At 41.7% G+C, this 17,189-nt stretch overlaps 2 protein-coding genes across 10 annotated transcripts in view; both read right to left on the reverse strand.

The window, feature by feature from the left end:
• The window catches only part of LOC126386830 (rano class II histocompatibility antigen, A beta chain-like), a 42,674-nt gene extending 32,633 nt beyond the window's left edge, over positions 1-10,041 (reverse strand). Inside the window, exons 1-4 of one of the 9 annotated variants that reach the window (XM_050039435.1) lie at positions 9,711-10,041; positions 7,323-7,613; positions 6,913-7,188; positions 6,049-6,680 (exon numbers count right to left, since the gene is read on the reverse strand). In XM_050039435.1, coding sequence (XP_049895392.1) covers positions 6,559-6,680; positions 6,913-7,188; positions 7,323-7,613; positions 9,711-9,936 — 915 coding nt within the window. In that variant the 5' untranslated portion in view covers positions 9,937-10,041 and the 3' untranslated portion in view covers positions 6,049-6,558. Of the gene's footprint in view, positions 1-4,814; positions 5,022-6,048; positions 6,681-6,912; positions 7,189-7,322; positions 7,614-9,710 lie in introns of those variants that run through there. The other 8 variants (XM_050039434.1, XM_050039445.1, XM_050039446.1 and 5 more) reach the window with 8 other exon arrangements.
• Positions 10,042-10,696: 655 nt separating this feature from the next.
• Positions 10,697-16,120, reverse strand: LOC126386838 (rano class II histocompatibility antigen, A beta chain-like). Its single transcript, XM_050039461.1, has 4 exons — positions 16,066-16,120; positions 12,385-12,666; positions 11,241-11,516; positions 10,697-10,864 (listed from the first exon to the last, which is right to left on the reverse strand). The coding sequence occupies exons 1-4, from the start codon at positions 16,118-16,120 to the stop codon at positions 10,743-10,745; spliced, it is 735 nt and encodes a 244-aa protein (XP_049895418.1). The 3' UTR covers positions 10,697-10,742.
• Between the last annotated feature and the right edge of the window lie 1,069 nt (positions 16,121-17,189).

Raw genomic sequence — 17,189 nt, forward strand, 5'->3', positions numbered from 1 at the left:
GTGCCATGTCACCCTGATATGTTTGGGGTAGAAATCGTAAGCGCTGCACACCAGCATGGTGTCGTGACTGGAGGTGGTGGTCCCTGTAAGAGTGATGTTGGGTTCAGCTGAAATCAGAAGGTGAAGAGTTTTTACTGAAAGTTGTCCGCCATCTTTGAGTCAACAGCATGTGTGTCTACTGTTTGAGGAGTGTTTACTTTGAACATTTCCAACATGTTTCATCAGTATTTTGTGGTTGTTGGGCATTTCAGTCAAAGATTTATAAGATGGAATCATCAAATTAACAACTGATTAACAAATCTCTTTGCTTCGTTTGCTCCCATGGATGCACTGAGCATGATAAATAATACTTGAGACTTTCACCAGCCCAGAGGCTAACTTCTAGTTTAGCGCTTTGCTAAATTGAATGGGGATAAATGATTTAATTGTGCAGCTTGTCTAGACTTTTGAAATGTTATTTGGACCGAATGACTTAAATCTAGTCATTTCGTGGGGGTTGTGTTGCTCAAAAAATGTATCCACTGATTAACAGACATCACGTTCACAATGTAAGTCTACAGGAAACAGTATAATTTGGCCCCATGACATCACATGACGGACCTGGAAGTTGTAATTCAACAGTTTGGCCACTATATCAAATTGGCTTCATAGCCCACTGCTGATTCTGCAGGCTCAGGTGCCACTGCAGAAAAGGGCACAATGGTGTGACGTAATTAAAAGAGAGCCAGTCAAGATTTTGTAAAAAAAACAAATTTGCATTTTCACTCAGATTTTAATGTACAAATTGAAAATCCGTAGAAAAATGGTGGATGGATCTGCACTTTATGGGCTCTAGTTTCGCAGACCGGGCGCAGCGGAGGCGCAGCACACCTGCGCTTCGCCAACTGGGTGTGGCCAGGCGGATTTTGTAAATTTGGCACACTGTGCGCCCTGGTGCAGCTACTCCTCTATCCCACCTCCGTCCCTCCTACCGGCGCAAGTCAGAAAGAGGGAGGAGAGAAGGCGTGGAGTGGGTTTTACACACATCACACCAATCAAATGAGCCCCTCTCCTCGCCCTTAAATGCGCCGCGCGAAGGCGTAATGAGAGTTTACTCAATTCGCCATGGCAGAAGAGAGCAGCAGCGTCAGACGGCCAAACTTCTCCCAGGAGGAAACTGATGTTTTGGTCCGGGAGGTCCAAGCTCGCAGTGTCCGAATATACGGAACTGCGAGCAGACCTCCACGGGCTGATGATGCAAAGGTAGCCTGGGAGGAGGTCACCACAATTGTAAATCAATGTTGCGTTTCTCTCGTGCGCGCGCGCTCTCTCTTTCTCTCTCGCAGTCTCACTCTGTTTCTTTTCTTTTGACTTTTCTAAGATGACAGATGCTGAATATATACTCCCTATCTGATGCTGTGGCTGTTTGTGGTTGGCTGAGAGGGATGTGAACTCATTAGTTTGCAGCTGTGTTAATCAAATCAGGTTGGGTTTCCATTACGCGTGCCAAACGTGCCAAACGGTGCCAATCCCCTTTGATCTGACATCAGATGTGACGGGACAGTCGATATAGAGATACATTTATGTGCTGATTGCAGATAGTTGCATTGAATAGTGGTTTTGTGGGTATTTATTGCATTGTTAATGTGCCTGACATTCTGGAAACCTGCCTGTGAGGTTTTGGTGACGTGTGCGCACTGTCCGCCGGTCAGCCAAACTTTGGCTTACACCAGCTGCGCTCCGCCTGCGCTGACAGTACACCTGGTTTCAGCTGGCGAGCTTTTAGCGCACCTTCGGCCAAGCCTTTTGGCACGAAACTGTCACTGCGCCAAGCTGGATCTGTCGACACCTCCCCCTGCTGCGCCACCACACCCATCTCAGCGCACCTCGGTCTGCCAAACTACCAAACTGAGCGCGCCTCGCGTTGCGCTGCTCGAAACTAGCTCTGTGTGGAGTTCACCACCCTGCGCCACGCCGGGAAACTAGAGCCCTATATCTTGGTGTCGTAACAGTGAGGTTGCCAGGTTTGGTACCACCATGCTTGTCAAGCCTGGCATTTTATCAAGAAATAGCACAGATTCTCTTAAACCACAAAATTATATATTTGCAGTTCTGTTTGTTTCACAAATATCACTCACCCATGTTCAACTCTGTTGTACTCAATAAGAAATCAACATGGTTGACACATAGCAGCTGCCTCTCCATCATCCTCCCCTGAAGGTCTTCTTCATTAAATATCAGAGTTAAGATTAATCCAGCTGGAGTAAAGCCTGTCCAGTTCCCGACTGTGCTGTTGAACCGCATGGTAAACTCATCATTCAAATAAAAGTCGATCAGATACTCCACCTTCTCCGGATCTGGGGAGTACAAGGCACACCAGGAGTCGATATGAGCAAAGTATCCCTTTCCATCAGCAGCACAATCTGAAAGGAGAAGGCACAAGACTTTTTAATGTGCAGATACAGTAGGTCCATCAGTTTTAATGATGGCATGCACACACTTTGCTTAAGTTAGTTAGGTAGTTGCAGTTTATTTCAAACATGTAAGTAACAAATAAAACAAAATAATCATACAGTGGTAGACAGAAATAAAAAACAGATTACTAAAGGAAGCATGAAAACAACATATAATGCTTTTATTTATATGTCCCAAAAGGTGTGGGAGTAAGTACAAACTTATATTGTAATCATGTAGCTCCCCATCACAATATAGCTGTACAGTAAATAATTCTTCTAGACCTTTTCTAACATATTAAATTAATTACCAATCATACTTGTCTTACAGCAAGATATAGAATAATTACAAAAATACTTAGAACATAAAAATTCATATATATATACATACATATATACATATATGTGTGCACACCTTATTCAAAAAAATAATTTCATCTTTATGTCCTTATCCAATCATTACAGATTTGTTTTGCTTTGTCAAACTAGGAATATATACACAAACTATTGACATGCACCCACATATTCACAAGCTATGTAAATATACATACTCACACTTACACATCGAGCACAAAACTGATGGTAATAAATAAATGAATAAATAAAGAGTAAACACCTTCATTCTTGTATTTTCTTGTGAAAATCATCTCTTTTTAAACTGGTTTATGTTTGGACATTTCTTGAGCTCCACATTCAAAAGATTCGATAGTTTCAACCCACAGATTGAAATACAAAAACGTGTTCTTGTCATATGCACAGACAGGGTCTTGGAATTTAATTTCCTCCTTAAATTATAACCCCCTTGCCTTTCAATGAATACTTTTTTCAAGATTTCCTGGTAGTACATTGCTCTTTTGCTTTAAATATTATTTGTGCTGTCTGTAATTCCACATGGTCTTTCAATTTTTAAGAGTTCTGACTGTGAGAATAATGAGGTTGTATGATCCCTATATCCCACCCCATGAATGATCCAAATGGCCTTCTTTTGCAAAATAAGTAATGGATGAATTGTACTTCTGTAGTTGTTGCCCCAAACCTCTGCACAGTAATTTAGATGGTGAATAGTACAGAATGTCGAGTGACTTGTGATCCAGGACCTGCTTTGCTTATTCAACATTGCAATAGTTTTTGACACTTTGGTTTGTACATGCTTAATATGTGATTTCAAACAGATTTCATCGTCAACTGTCACCCCAAGGAATTCAATTTCATCAACTCTTTCAATAGTAAACCCATCCAAATGAATATTTATCCATGTATTAGTTCTGCAGTTCCCAAAAAGTATCAGTCTTGTTTTGTTCAGGTTTAATGATCATTTATTTCTATCAAACCATATTTTCAATTTAATCAATTCTGAATTGATCACCTGCATTAAAACATGCAAATCACTGCCAGAGCAAAAAAAATAAAATTGTATCATCATCAAATTTTATTGCTTTTGATATGTTGCATAAATCATTGATGTAAAGAATAAACAATTAGGGGCCCAACACTGACCCCTGGGGGACACCACAAGTAATGTCCAGACATGTTGAACAAACTGCTTTCTGTTAGACAAATAACTCCTCACCCAATCTAACGCTTTCCCCCTGGTGCCGTTCTAGTTTATTGAATAATACATCATGGTTAATTGTGTTAAAAGCTTTTTTATGTCCATGAATATTCCAACTGAATACAGGTTTTGGTCTGGTGAATCTGTGATTTCCTCAACTGAATCTATTAATGACAGTGATGTTGCTCTGTTTGATCTGAATCCATGTTGACTTGCAGTGAGTTCTTTTGTTTGTCTATGAATTTTTCCAGCTGGTAACTGAAAAGCTTTTCTAGAATTTTGGAAAATTGAGGTAGTCATGAAACAGGTCTGTTGTTTTTCAAGTGGTATTTGTTCTCAGATTGCTTTTCTAGTTTAAAAAAGTTTTCCCAAACTCTTCCTCATCAAATAGTTTAAGCTCTTACCTATCAGATTACAAGATATTGGCAAGATATTGTTCTTCCTGTCGGCCCACCACTTTGATTCAGACTAAAACATCTCAGTAACTATTGTAATGGACTGCCATGATATTTTGTACAGACAGAAGGAATGATTACACGAGGCAAAACCTGTCTCCAAGTTTTTATGGGCACCTAATATTATTTAAAAACAGACTTAAAAAAAATGTAAATGGGCTTTAAAACAGTCAGAGTAATGACAACCCAAGACAAATTTTGTTAATGTGTGTCTGTGACCACGGGCACCGCACCAGCAGAACAAAGAGCTGCTATGAAGTTCAAGTTCCTCATTCAGATCACTGAAATGTTTTATATGTATGTTGAAATATCCTAACCCCAACATGCTGCGTGGCCCTAAAACATCAAATAATGGACAACAGTAGAATTACTCACCGACCACAGACCGAGAGAAAAGATACAGAAACAGCAGGAACGTGAAACATTTCATGTTGTAGACAGTTAGACCAGAGTGTTGTGGATTCTCGACCAGCGCTGTGCAGTTCATGAGTGATTCTTTCCTTTTGACCACAGTTACTGAAACTACTGAACATGATCCTGTAGTACTGTGCAGTCCAACATTTTCTCCTACAAATTACATAAAACCAAACACCACCCAGAAAATTAAATATCATTCCCCTCACAGACACATGACACAACTGTGTTGCGTCATGTGTTTGCCAGCTACCTCTCTCTTCCTCTTTTCTTATTGTCAGTTAATTTAGTTCAGTTTTCTTTCATTCGAAAGCAGAGATCAGTATCAACTCATTGAAAAGACAACAACACAACAATAAATAAAGACACTGATAAAAGTCAGTTTAACGCCTTGTCCACTCTGGAAGGTTTGAAAATGTTTTTTTCCATGTGGTACATCACACACAAGCTGCATTTTAGGTTGCTGAAAATAAATCTTTTGTAAAACTCCATCCAGGGTGAAGATTTAAGTCTGTTTTCAGTGCTGACGTGTAGACAGGGTAAACCTACTGTGTGTTCCAGTACCCATACTACCATACTATATAGTACGCCAGGAAAACATTTAGTATGTCCCAATACATATAAAGTATGTCAAAAATACCAGGATGTTCTACTACATCTGGTCCGATTTGCAGTATGTAAGCCAGCATGCTTCTCTGACTATTCTGACCCACAATTGACCCGTTGCATAGTCTGGCCAATCATAAGGTAGCATCAGGCATTCAGGCATATTCAGGCTGGTTTTGTGGATTTGGAGCTAAATGTTGTGCCTGGGGCACGTCGTGTATTAATGATACTGGTTACCTGGAGAGGTTGGAAAAAGATATACTTTTCTTCCCTGTTCCAAAGCCAAAATCAAACCCTGAAAAGTGTAGAGTTAGCTAGCTAGCTACTGTGCAGTTAGTTACAGTGTGGGCTCCATGCTTACTCTGACAGCTTGTTGGACCATCACAAAGGGGCGCAGCGGATGATACGTCACATCAACTGAGACACAAACAGATGACAGATATACAGTTGATTGACAGCTGCCAGAGGTCACAATGACAAATGACAACGCATTCAAGTAACTGATGACCAGTCGAATAGTAATAATAGGAATATTTATTGATTCAGTCAACAAATAATTATTAATTTTACAAACTGTCAATGTCTCAAATATACGTTACAATCTACAATCTGTGCAGTTATAACTTTAAAGTTAAACTACATACATTGCAAAGTAACAACACTGGAGGGCTGCTGGGAGCTTAAACTGGGAGTTTTCAGTCACACTGGTTTGGTCCAGACTGAAATATCTGGACAACTCAGCAAAAACTAGACTGAAATCTCTCCACTGGCTGCCTGTAAGATAAAACATTTGAAACAATGCAACAGCACTTTGTGGATATCTATGGATGTAATAACGTGTTTGGACTAAACATTTTGCTGGATTTAGATCGTCAGGACTATTAGCAGTGTGAGAGAGGAAAACAAAGCTGTGTAAAATGAAGCTTGGTCTGGATAATATGGATCTGTGGCTTATGATAACGCTTCATAGATGAGTTGTAACTGTTTAATTATTTGTTTTTGTCTGACAGAAGTGCTTTTGAACGACAGGTCATATGAGTAAACCTAATATCCAGGTTGGAAATATCCAGAAGGACTGGCTGATATAACAGGTGTTCTATCAGATTACAGAGCGTCTCCTCCTATAGTGGATCAGTCCTGAGGACAGAATCACTGCTCCCAACAGCAGAGCACAAACTCCACCAATCACGAAGCTCCTCTCAGACTGATTAAAGGAAGAGTCTGCAACAAAATGACGAGAGAAAAATCTGTTATATATGTGCAGAATACACAATGCCTGTTAATGACAAAACAATGCTGTACTGAACATAAAAAGGAAGCAGTATTGTTCCAGAACAAGTTAAAGGGGAACTCTGGTATTTTTCAGCTTGGATGAATAGGGTCCAGGTTGAGGAGTTCCTTTGAGTTTGCTCATCTGATCCAATCAAAAATAAAATCTCAGCTCCATCCTCACCCCAGTCATAAATCTTGGGCTCCCTGAGGCTGATGTGCTCCACCACACAGCTGACCCTGTCCTGTCGGCCAGGTGTGAACTCCAGGAAAGAGTGGACATGGTAGGTCCAGTCTCCGTTTGTCATCACCTCAGTTGAGGTCACGCCTGAAGTCACTTCCTGTCCGTTGCGGTGCCATGTCACCCTGATATGTTTGGGGTAGAAATCGTAAGCGCTGCACACCAGCATGGTGCCATGACTGGAGGTGGTGATCTCTGTAAGAGTGATGTTGGGTTCAGCTGAAATCAGAAGGTGAAGAGTTTTTACTGAAAGATGGCCGCCATCTTTGAGCCAACAAGGTGGATGGATCTGCACTTTATATCTTGGTGAAAAGTGAGTGTATATGATTTAAAGAGACACAGACATCACTCACCCATGTTCTCCTCCGTTACATTCAGTAACAAACCAATATGGTTGACACATATCAGCCGCCTCTCTGATTTCCTCCCCACAACATTGTGCTTGTCTTTATTAAACTTTGATGCAAAGATTAATCCAGCTGGAGTAAAGCCTGTCCAGTTCCCGACTGTGCTGTTGTACTGCATCATAAACTCCTCATTAAAATAATAGTCAATGAGATACTCCACCTGCTCCGGCTCTCTGGTGTACCAGGCACACCAGAAGTCGGTGTACATGAAGTATCCCTTTCCATCAGCAGCACAATCTGAAAGGAGAAGGCACAAGACTTACTCTTTTTTAAACACTAAATGTGCAGGTACAGCAGGTCCATCAATATTAATGACAGCATTCCTCATTTCCTGAATGCCTTTTCATCAAATAGTTTAAGCTCTTACCTATCAGATTACAAGATATTGGCAAGATATTGTTCTTCCTGTCGGCCCACCACTTTGATTCAGACTGAAACATCTCAGTAACTATTGTAATGGACTGCCATGATATTTTGTACAGACAGAAGGAATGATTACACTGATATTGTTTTAAGACAGACTTAAAAAATGTCAACGAGCTTTCCTCATTCAGATCATTGAAATGTATGCAAAAATAAAAAAGGGGAAATTAGACACCCTGAATCTGCCAGGACATTGACGTCTACTATTCTACTGGAGTAACTGTATGACTTTTGTGACTTTATAACCGTAATGCTGCAGCTGGGATGAAGGGATAAAGGGGGCCAAAATGGTGGCAAGCCACAACAGAACGTCTGCATTACAGATACATTCATATTTTTAATCCGTCAACATGGAGGCAGCCCCACTGTGGTGCACAGCGCTTGCCTGCCTGACAACCTGCTGTTCGGACCCGGCTTCATGTGCCTAATCTCCCCGGCCCGATTGAACCTCTCTGCTGTGCTCGCTTTGGCTGCATACTTTGTTCTGGTGTGCCTGCTTTGCAAGCTAGATCGCAACCATCTGCTGTTATTTTGCCTCCTCTCCCTGAGTACCAAACTGCTACCGTGGATTATACACCATCATGGAGGCGGTCACATCGGGATGCATGGTGCCTTCCTGCGAGCTAATCTGCTGCTTAGAACTGGTGGTGTGTGTTCAGGTTACCCTTCATAGTGTACCTCTGCACGGCCACTACCAGCACTCTTTTTTATGAAGCCACTTTTGTATGCTCTGGCAGTTGGTGTTGCACTGTCCTGGCTCACATCCTGTCTCACTGACAGACTATAGTTTGTTCAACTAAGTAAACACAGGTCGAGGTGTTCTGCTGTTTCACTGGGTGTCCCCCAGGGGTCAGTATTGGATCCACTTTTAATCATCATCTACCTTATTCCCTGGGCACAATCCTCCGTTACCATGGTGTTCATTTCCGTTGCTACACAGATGGCACAAAGGTCTACATCTCATCTAAACCTTCCACTGCCCTTTCTCCCACCTCCCTCACCAACTGCCTTGGGGACATCAAGAGTTGGATGAGCAGGAACTTTCTGAAACTCAACAGCAGCAAAACTGAGGCCCTGCTCATTGGCTCCAAAAACACCCTATCCAAACTCCAAAGCACCCAAGTCCCACACATCATCATTGATAACTTTCCCTGTACCCTTCTCCAGCTAGGTCAAGAGCCTCTGTGTCATTCTGGACAGCATTCTTTCATTTGAACCCCACATGAAAAACATTACCTGGACAGCTTTGTTCCACCTTGGCAGCATTTCCAGACTCCACCCATCACTGTCCCAGTCCAGCACTGAAGTCTTGGTCCACACAGCTGTTACATCCTGTATTGACGACTGCAAGGCAGCCTTCCCACCAAACTCATTAACAGAATTCAAATCGTTCAAAACTCATCTGCCGGGATCATTACCTGCACCAAATCATCCGACCACATCACCTCCATTCTCATCCAGCTACACTGGCTCCCTGTTCAGTACCAGATTGACAACAAAAACCTTCTGCTCACCCTCAAAGCCCTCCAAAACTTGGCCCAACCTTGGTTGATATGATATTTTCAAAAAGGAAATCAACAATAGACTTGATTAACAGATACAGTTACCAGGTTTAAAATATATTTTTATTTATGTTTACGTCTTGTGTTATATAAAAAAGGTTATTAAAATATTCGCTGTGTTAAAATAGCAGTTGTGTTTTTTCACTAAATGCTATTCTTAATTTTGTAGAACAATTATTCTGTGAATCACATTGTGTTAACTGCGTATAAAAACTGCCTCAGACAATCAGGTTGCACATCGTCTATCTAAAAACATTTGACTTTCAGGGATACCAATGTCAATATTTTGACCCCAACATGCTGTGTGGCCCTAAAACATCAAATAATGGACAACAGTAGAATTACTCACCGACCACAGACCGAGAGAAAAGATACAGAAACAGCAGGAACGTGAAACATTTCATGTTGAAGACAGTTAGACCAGAGTGTTGTGGATTCTCGACCAGCGCTGTGCAGTTCATGAGTGATTCTTTCCTTTTGACCACAGTTACTGAAACTACTGAACATGATCCTTTAAAAACAAACTGTACAGTCCAACATGAAACCAAACACTGCCCATAAAACGCAAGTATCATTCCTCAGCTGACTCCTCTTTTCCTTTTTTCAAACCCCCCACAGACGCCTGACTCTATGTTTTAGTTTTTCAGCTTTCTTTCTCTTTTCCTAATGTCAGTGTTTATTTTTAAACCATTATTAACTCATAGAAATGACAAAGACACATCATGTATAAAGACACAGATAAAAATCAGTTTAAGGCCTTGTCCACTTGGAAAGGGTTAATAATAGCTTTTTCCATGTGGTACATTCACACGCAAACTGCATTTTAGGTTCAGAGAAGAGAAGTCCAGAGTGCTCAGAAGTCAGAACAACAGTGATGAGGGTGCTCTTTGGCAGGGGACCCAAAAATACAAAAAAGAAAAAAATCCAAGGCACTCCTCTAGCAAAAAATTTAATAAGCCTTCATTCATTCAGATGGCTATTTCATGATGAAATGTAAAACACACTTAGCCTACATATTAAAAATGGAGCTGGGATACAACTCACGCGTAGCTGCACAAACAGCCTTTTTCAGGATGTAAACCCTGAAGAACCTGTAACCCTGCGTTTTAGGTTGTTGAAAATGAATCATTTGTAAAACTCTGTTAAGAGAGAAGTCTGTTGTCAGTGTTGACGTGTAGACAAGGTAAACCTACAGGTTATTTATTTGTTTTTGTCTGACAGAAGTGTTTATTGAGTCTGCTGTGGTGGTTGTACCTTGAAATGGTCAGCATTAATGACACCACGCAGAGCGTAGCTTTTGAACGACAGGTCATGTGAGTAAACCTAAGGAGGTCCAGGTTGGAAATATCCAGAAGGACTGGCTGATTTAACAGGTTTTCTATCAGATTACAGAGCGTCTCCTCCTATAGTGGATCAGTCCTAAGGACAGAATCACTGCTCCCAACAGCAGAGCACAAACTCCACCAATCACGAAGCTCCTCTCGGACTGATTAAAGGAAGAGTCTGCAACAAAATGACGAGAGAAAAATCTGTTATATATGTACAGAATACACAATGCCTGTTAATGACAAAACAATGCTGTACTGATCATAAAAAGGAAGCTGTATTGTTCCAGAACAAGTTAAAGGGGAACTCTGGTATTTTTCAGCTTGGACTCTATTTTCTCATGTTTTTGTGTCTCAGTGACTCATGTGACTCGTTAACTTAGCCTGTTTCACAGCTGCAGCGCTCTCTCCCAATACTGGACCAATTTCAAAAACTGTTGTTCCCATGAGTCCCTGAGACACAAAAACATGGGGAAATAGGGTCCAGGTTGAGGAGTTCCTTTGAGTTTGCTCATCTGATCCAATCAAAAATAAAATCTTAGCTCCATCCTCACCCCAGTCATAAATCTTGGGCTCCCTGAGGCTGATGTGCTCCACCACACAGCTGACCCTGTCCTGTCGGCCAGGTGTGAACTCCAGGAAAGAGTGGACATGGTAGGTCCAGTCTCCATTTGTCATCACCTCGGTTGAGGTCACGCCTGAAGTCACTTCCTGTCCGTTGCTGTGCCATGTCACCTTGATATGTTTGGGGTAGAAATCGTAAGCGCTGCACACCAGCATGGTGTCGTGACTGGAGGTGGTGGTCTCTGTAAGAGTGATGTTGGGTTCAGCTGAAATCAGAAGGTGAAGAGTTTTTACTGAAAGATGGCCGCCATCTTTGAGCCAACAGCATGTGTGTCTACTGTTTGAGGAGTGTTTACTTTCAACATTTCCAACATGTTTCATCAGTATTTTGTGGTTGTTGGGCATTTCAGTCAAAGATTTATATGATGGAATCATCAAATTAACAACTGAGTCTTTGCTCCTTTTGCTCCCATGGATGCACTGAGCATGATAAATAATACTTGAGACTTTCGCAAGCCCAGAGGCTAACTTCCAGTTTAGCGCTTTGCTAACTTGAATTGGGATAAATGATTTAATTGTGCGGCTCGTCTAGACTTTTGAAATGTTATTCGGACCGAATGACTTAAATCTAGTCATTTCGTGGGGGTTGTGTTGCTCAAAAAATGTATCCACTGATTAACAGACATCACGTTCACAATGTAAGTCTACAGGAAACAGTATAATTTGGCCCCATGACATCACGTGACGGACCTGGAAGTTGTAATTCCACAGTTTGGTCACTATATCAAATTGACTTCATAGCCCAGTGCTGTTTTGCAGGCTTGGGTGCCACTGCAGAAAAGGGCACAATGTTGTGACGTAATTAAACGAGAGCCAGTCAAGATTTTGTCCAAAACAAAAATTTGCATTTTCACTCAGATTTTAATGTACAAATTGAAAATCCGTAGAAAAAAAGGTGGATGGATCTGCACTCTATATCTTGGTGTCGTGACAGTGAGGTTGCCAGGTTTGGTACCACCATGCTTGTCAAGCCTGGCATTTTATGAAGAAATAGCACAGATTGTCTTAAACCACAAGATGATGTTTTTGCAGTTCTGTCTGTGTATGATTTAAAGAGACACACATATCACTCACCCATGTTCTCCTCCATTGCAATCAATAACAAATCAGTATGGTCGACACATATCAGCTTCCTTTCCAATATCCTCCCTCGAAGGTCTTTATTAAATGTTTGAGTAAAGATTAATCCAGCTGGAGTAAAGCCTGTCCAGTTCCCGACTGTGCTGTTGTACTGCATTGTAAACTCATCATTGAAATAATAGTCGATGAGATACTCCACCTGCTGCGGCTCTCTGGAGTACCTGGCACACCAGAAGTCGGCATACACAAAGTATTCCTTTCCATCAGCAGCACAATCTGAAAGGAGAAGGCACAAGACTTACTCTTTTCCTAATACTAAATATGATAGTTTTTAATGTGCAGATACAGTAGGTCCATCAGTATTAATGATGGCATGAACAAACTTTGCTTTAGTCAGTTAGTAGCAGTTTGTTTCGAAAGATGCACTCAATGCTGCCCGGTCCACCCACTACTCTCACCTCATCCACTCTGGCTCCAACAACCCCAAGGCTATGTTCTCCACCATGAACTCCCTCCTCAAACCACATGACACCTCCTCATCATTCACCACTGAAAAGTGCCAATCCTTCTTAACATACTTCCAAACAAAAATAAACACTATCCACAGTAACCTCAACACCTCCAGGATCCCTCCCATCTCCCCACCCGCTGCACCACCCATCACCATTCAGCCCCTGTCCCACTTCTCTCCAGTATCCCCAGCACAGTTAACAACCATCATGACCGGAATGAAAACCTCCACCTGCACCCTGGATCTCATACCATCCAAACTCATTAAGGACTGCCTCCCTGCCATCTCCCCACTCATTACTGGTATTATTAACGCCTCCCTCAGCTCTGGTTTTGTCCCCCAAACCTTCAAACTGGCTGCCATCACACCAGTCATCAAAAAACCTGGTTTAAACCCTGACAATCCAAGTAACTTCCGCCCCATCTCCAATCTCCCCTTCCTGTCAAAAATCCTGGAACGTGCTGTCGCCTCACAACTCAGAACCCACCTCACCTCCAATAACCTGTTTGAATCTTTCTAATCTGGTTTCGGTTCAAAACATAGCACTGAAACAGCCCTCCTGAAAGTCACCAACGACCTCTCCTTAGACTCCGGACACCTCAACATTCTCATCCTCCTTGACCTCACAGCAGCCTTACGACACCATCAATCACTCCATCCTGCTCTCCCGACTGGAATCATCTCTCCACATCACCGGTACAGCACTCTCCTGGATTCACTCCTACCTCACCAACCGACACCAGTTCATCAGTATAAACAACTGCACCTCCTCCACCGCTCCCCTGTCCCAAGGTGTCCCCCAGGGGTCTGTGCTTGGTCCCCTCATCTTCATCCTCTACATGCTCCCCCTTGGCAAGATCATCCGTTGTCACAGCCTCCAGTTCCACTGCTACGCCGACGACATCCAACTGTACATCTCCACCAAAGCCATCACCAACACCACCCACTCCACACTCACCAACTATCTCACTGAAATAAAATCATGGATGCAAACAAACTATCTCCAACTGAACAGTGACAAATTGGACATAATCATCATTGACCCCACATACCGCACCAAAGCTACCCACAACCTCTGCCTCACCTTCGATAACTGCACTCTGTTTCCCTCACCATACACCCGCAACCTAGGAATCATCTTCAACAGCCAGCTAAGGTTTGACCACCACATCAATCACATCACCAGGACTGCCTTCTTCCACCTTAAGAACATCGCCCGTCTCCGCCCCTCACTCACCTTCTCTGCTGCAGAAACCCTCATCCATGCATTTATCACATCCAGACTGGACTATTGCAATAGCATCCTCTATGGCTCATCATCCAAACTCCTCACTAAACTTCAATACATCAAGAGCTCCGCTGCCCACCTGCTCACCCACACCCGCTCCCGAGACCACATCACCCCCATCCTCCAAAACCTACACTGGCTCCCCATCACACATCGCATATAGTTCAAAATCCTCCTCCTCACACACAAAGCACTCAACAACCAGGCCCCCTCCTACCTCATACACCTACTCCACCACCACACCCCCTCCCGCGACCTCCGCTCATCCAAAGGAGATCTCCTCTTACTACCTGCATGGACCAAGCACCGAACCTGGGGGGACAGGGCCTTCTCCATCACTGCCCCCTCCCTCTGGAACTCACTACCCAAACCCATCTGTATCTGGACACACCTCCCAACATTCAAGACCATGCTCAAAACTCACCTTTTTAAATTAGCTTTTAATGTATAAGTTTGTGTGTTTTATACTGTTTTGTAGTAATTTAGATATGGACAAACTGGTGAACAGTACAGAATGTGGAGTGACTTGTGATCCAGGACCTGCTTTGCTTATTTAACTTTTTGATACTTTGATTTGTACGTGCTCAATATGTGCTTTCCAATAGATTTGATCGTCTATTGTCACCCCAAGGAATTCAATTTCATCAACTCTTTCAATAGTAAACCCGTCCAAATGAATATTTATCCATGTATTAGTTCTGCAGTTCCCAAAAAGTATCAGTCCTGTTTTGTTCAGGTTTAATGATAATTTATTTCTATCAAACCATATTTTCAATTTAATCAATTCTGACTTGATCACCTGCATTAAAACATGCAAATCACTGCCAGAGCAAAAAAAGAAAAAAAAATTATTATCATCAGAAAATACTATTGCTTTTGATATGTTGCATAAATCATTGATGTAAAGAATAAACAATTTAGGACCCAACACTGACCCCTGGGGGACACCACAAGTAATGTCCAGACATGTTGAACAAACTGCTTTCTGTTAGACAAATAACTCCTCACCCAATCTAACGCTTTCCCCCTGGTGCCATACCGTTCTAGTTTATTGAATATTATAACATGGTTTATAATAATAATACATCATGGTTAATTGTGTTAAAAGCCTTTTTATTTATGTCCATGAATATTCCAACTGAATACAGGTTTTGGTCTGGTGAATCTGTGATTTCCTCAAATTAATCTATTAATGCCAGTGATGTTGCTCTGTTTGATCTGAATCCATGTTGACTTGCAGTGAGTAATTTGTGTTTGTCTATGAATTTTTCCAGCCAGTTACTGAAAAGCTTTTCTAGGATTTTGGAGAATTGAGGTAGTCATGAAAGAAGGTCTGTAGTTTGTGAAGTGGTATTTGTTCTCAGATTGCTTAAGTAGTATAAAAATCAAAGTGTGACTCGAGTTTTTCCTCATTTCCCAAACTCCTTCTCATCAAATAGTTTAAGCTCTTACCTATCGGATTACAAGTTATTGGCAAGATATTGTTCTTCCTGTCGGCCCACCACTTTGAATCAGACTGAAACATCTCAGTAACTATTGTAATGGACTGCCATGATATTTTGTACAGACAGAAGGAATAATTGCACGAGGCAAAACCTGTCTCCAAGTTTTTATGGGCACCTAATATTGTTTTAAGACAGACTTTAAAAAAAGTAAATGGGCTTTAAAACAGTCAGAATAATGACAACCCAAGACAAATTTCGTTATGTGTGTCTGTGACCACGGGCACCGCACCAGCAGAACAAAGAGCTACTATGAAGTTCAAGTTCCTCATTCAGATCACTGAAATGTTTTATATGTATGCTGAAATATCTTAACCCCAACATGCTGCGTGGCCCTAAAACATCAAATAATGGACAACAGTAGAATTACTCACCGACCACAGACCGAGAGAAAAGATACAGAAACAGCAGGAACGTGAAACATTTCATTTTGAAGACAGTTAGACCAGAGTGTTGTGGATTCTCGACCAGCGCTGTGCAGTTCATGAGTGATTCTTTCCTTTTGACCACAGTTACTGAAACTACTGAACATGATCCTTTAAAAACCTACTGTACGGTCCAACCTTTTCTCCTTACAAGTACATGAAACCAGACAGCGCCCAGAAAATGAAAGTAACATTCCTCAGACTTTTTATCAGATCCCCTCATAGACGAATGACTCAACTGTGTTTTCAGATCAGTATCAACTCATAGAAAAGACGAAGACACAACATGAATAACGACACTGATAAAAATCAGTTTCATGCCTTGTCCACACGGGAAGGTTTGAAAATAGCTTTTCCCATGTGGTACACTCACAGCTTCGTTTGCTGAAAATAAATCTAAAAAACATATAAATATAGCAAATTCTGATCGACCCATATCAATTTCAGGCTAATAACTAATGATTAAGTCCCAACCATTTCCTGTTTGAACTCTGCCCACTCTGAGTACAGATAGGGATACAGATCATTTAGCTGGTTGAACAGATACAAATACAGATACAGATAATGGTGTACTCACGCAACCATAGTTGCAATTTGAAATCAATAAGAACAAATCCCTCTGTCAGTCCAAATTTTCTTCTAAAGACACATCAAACCCAGCAATAATTATAATGTTGAATAATATGTTGAATTATCACAAAGTTCAAAATATGGACATTTAGGCCACACTGAAAGTGAATAATGGTAGAATCATTTTAATTATGCAGCTGCAGAGAGACACAAACTGGCTGCAACATGAAGCTTAATTGGTCAGATAATTAGCCGCTACATCAAAGCTGCTGCAACAGATAACTCCACAAATGAGGAAATATTCTGAACTCTACAGGGAGAACTGTATCCACTCCTCTCATGGTACACAGTTCCTGGGTGAAGCAACAGGTTCTCTTAAATGTTCCATTCTTGTTTTAATCCACTAGATGTCACTGCTGTGCTTTCCAACAGAGACACCACCCTGTTTATTCTGGGCTTTGTGTCTCTCAGGATTTGCAAACTGGAACCTCCTGGTTTCAAAG

The sequence above is a fragment of the Epinephelus moara genome, chromosome 24 (genome assembly GCF_006386435.1).
Source record: "Epinephelus moara isolate mb chromosome 24, YSFRI_EMoa_1.0, whole genome shotgun sequence".
Classification (NCBI taxonomy): Eukaryota; Metazoa; Chordata; class Actinopteri; order Perciformes; family Serranidae; genus Epinephelus; species Epinephelus moara.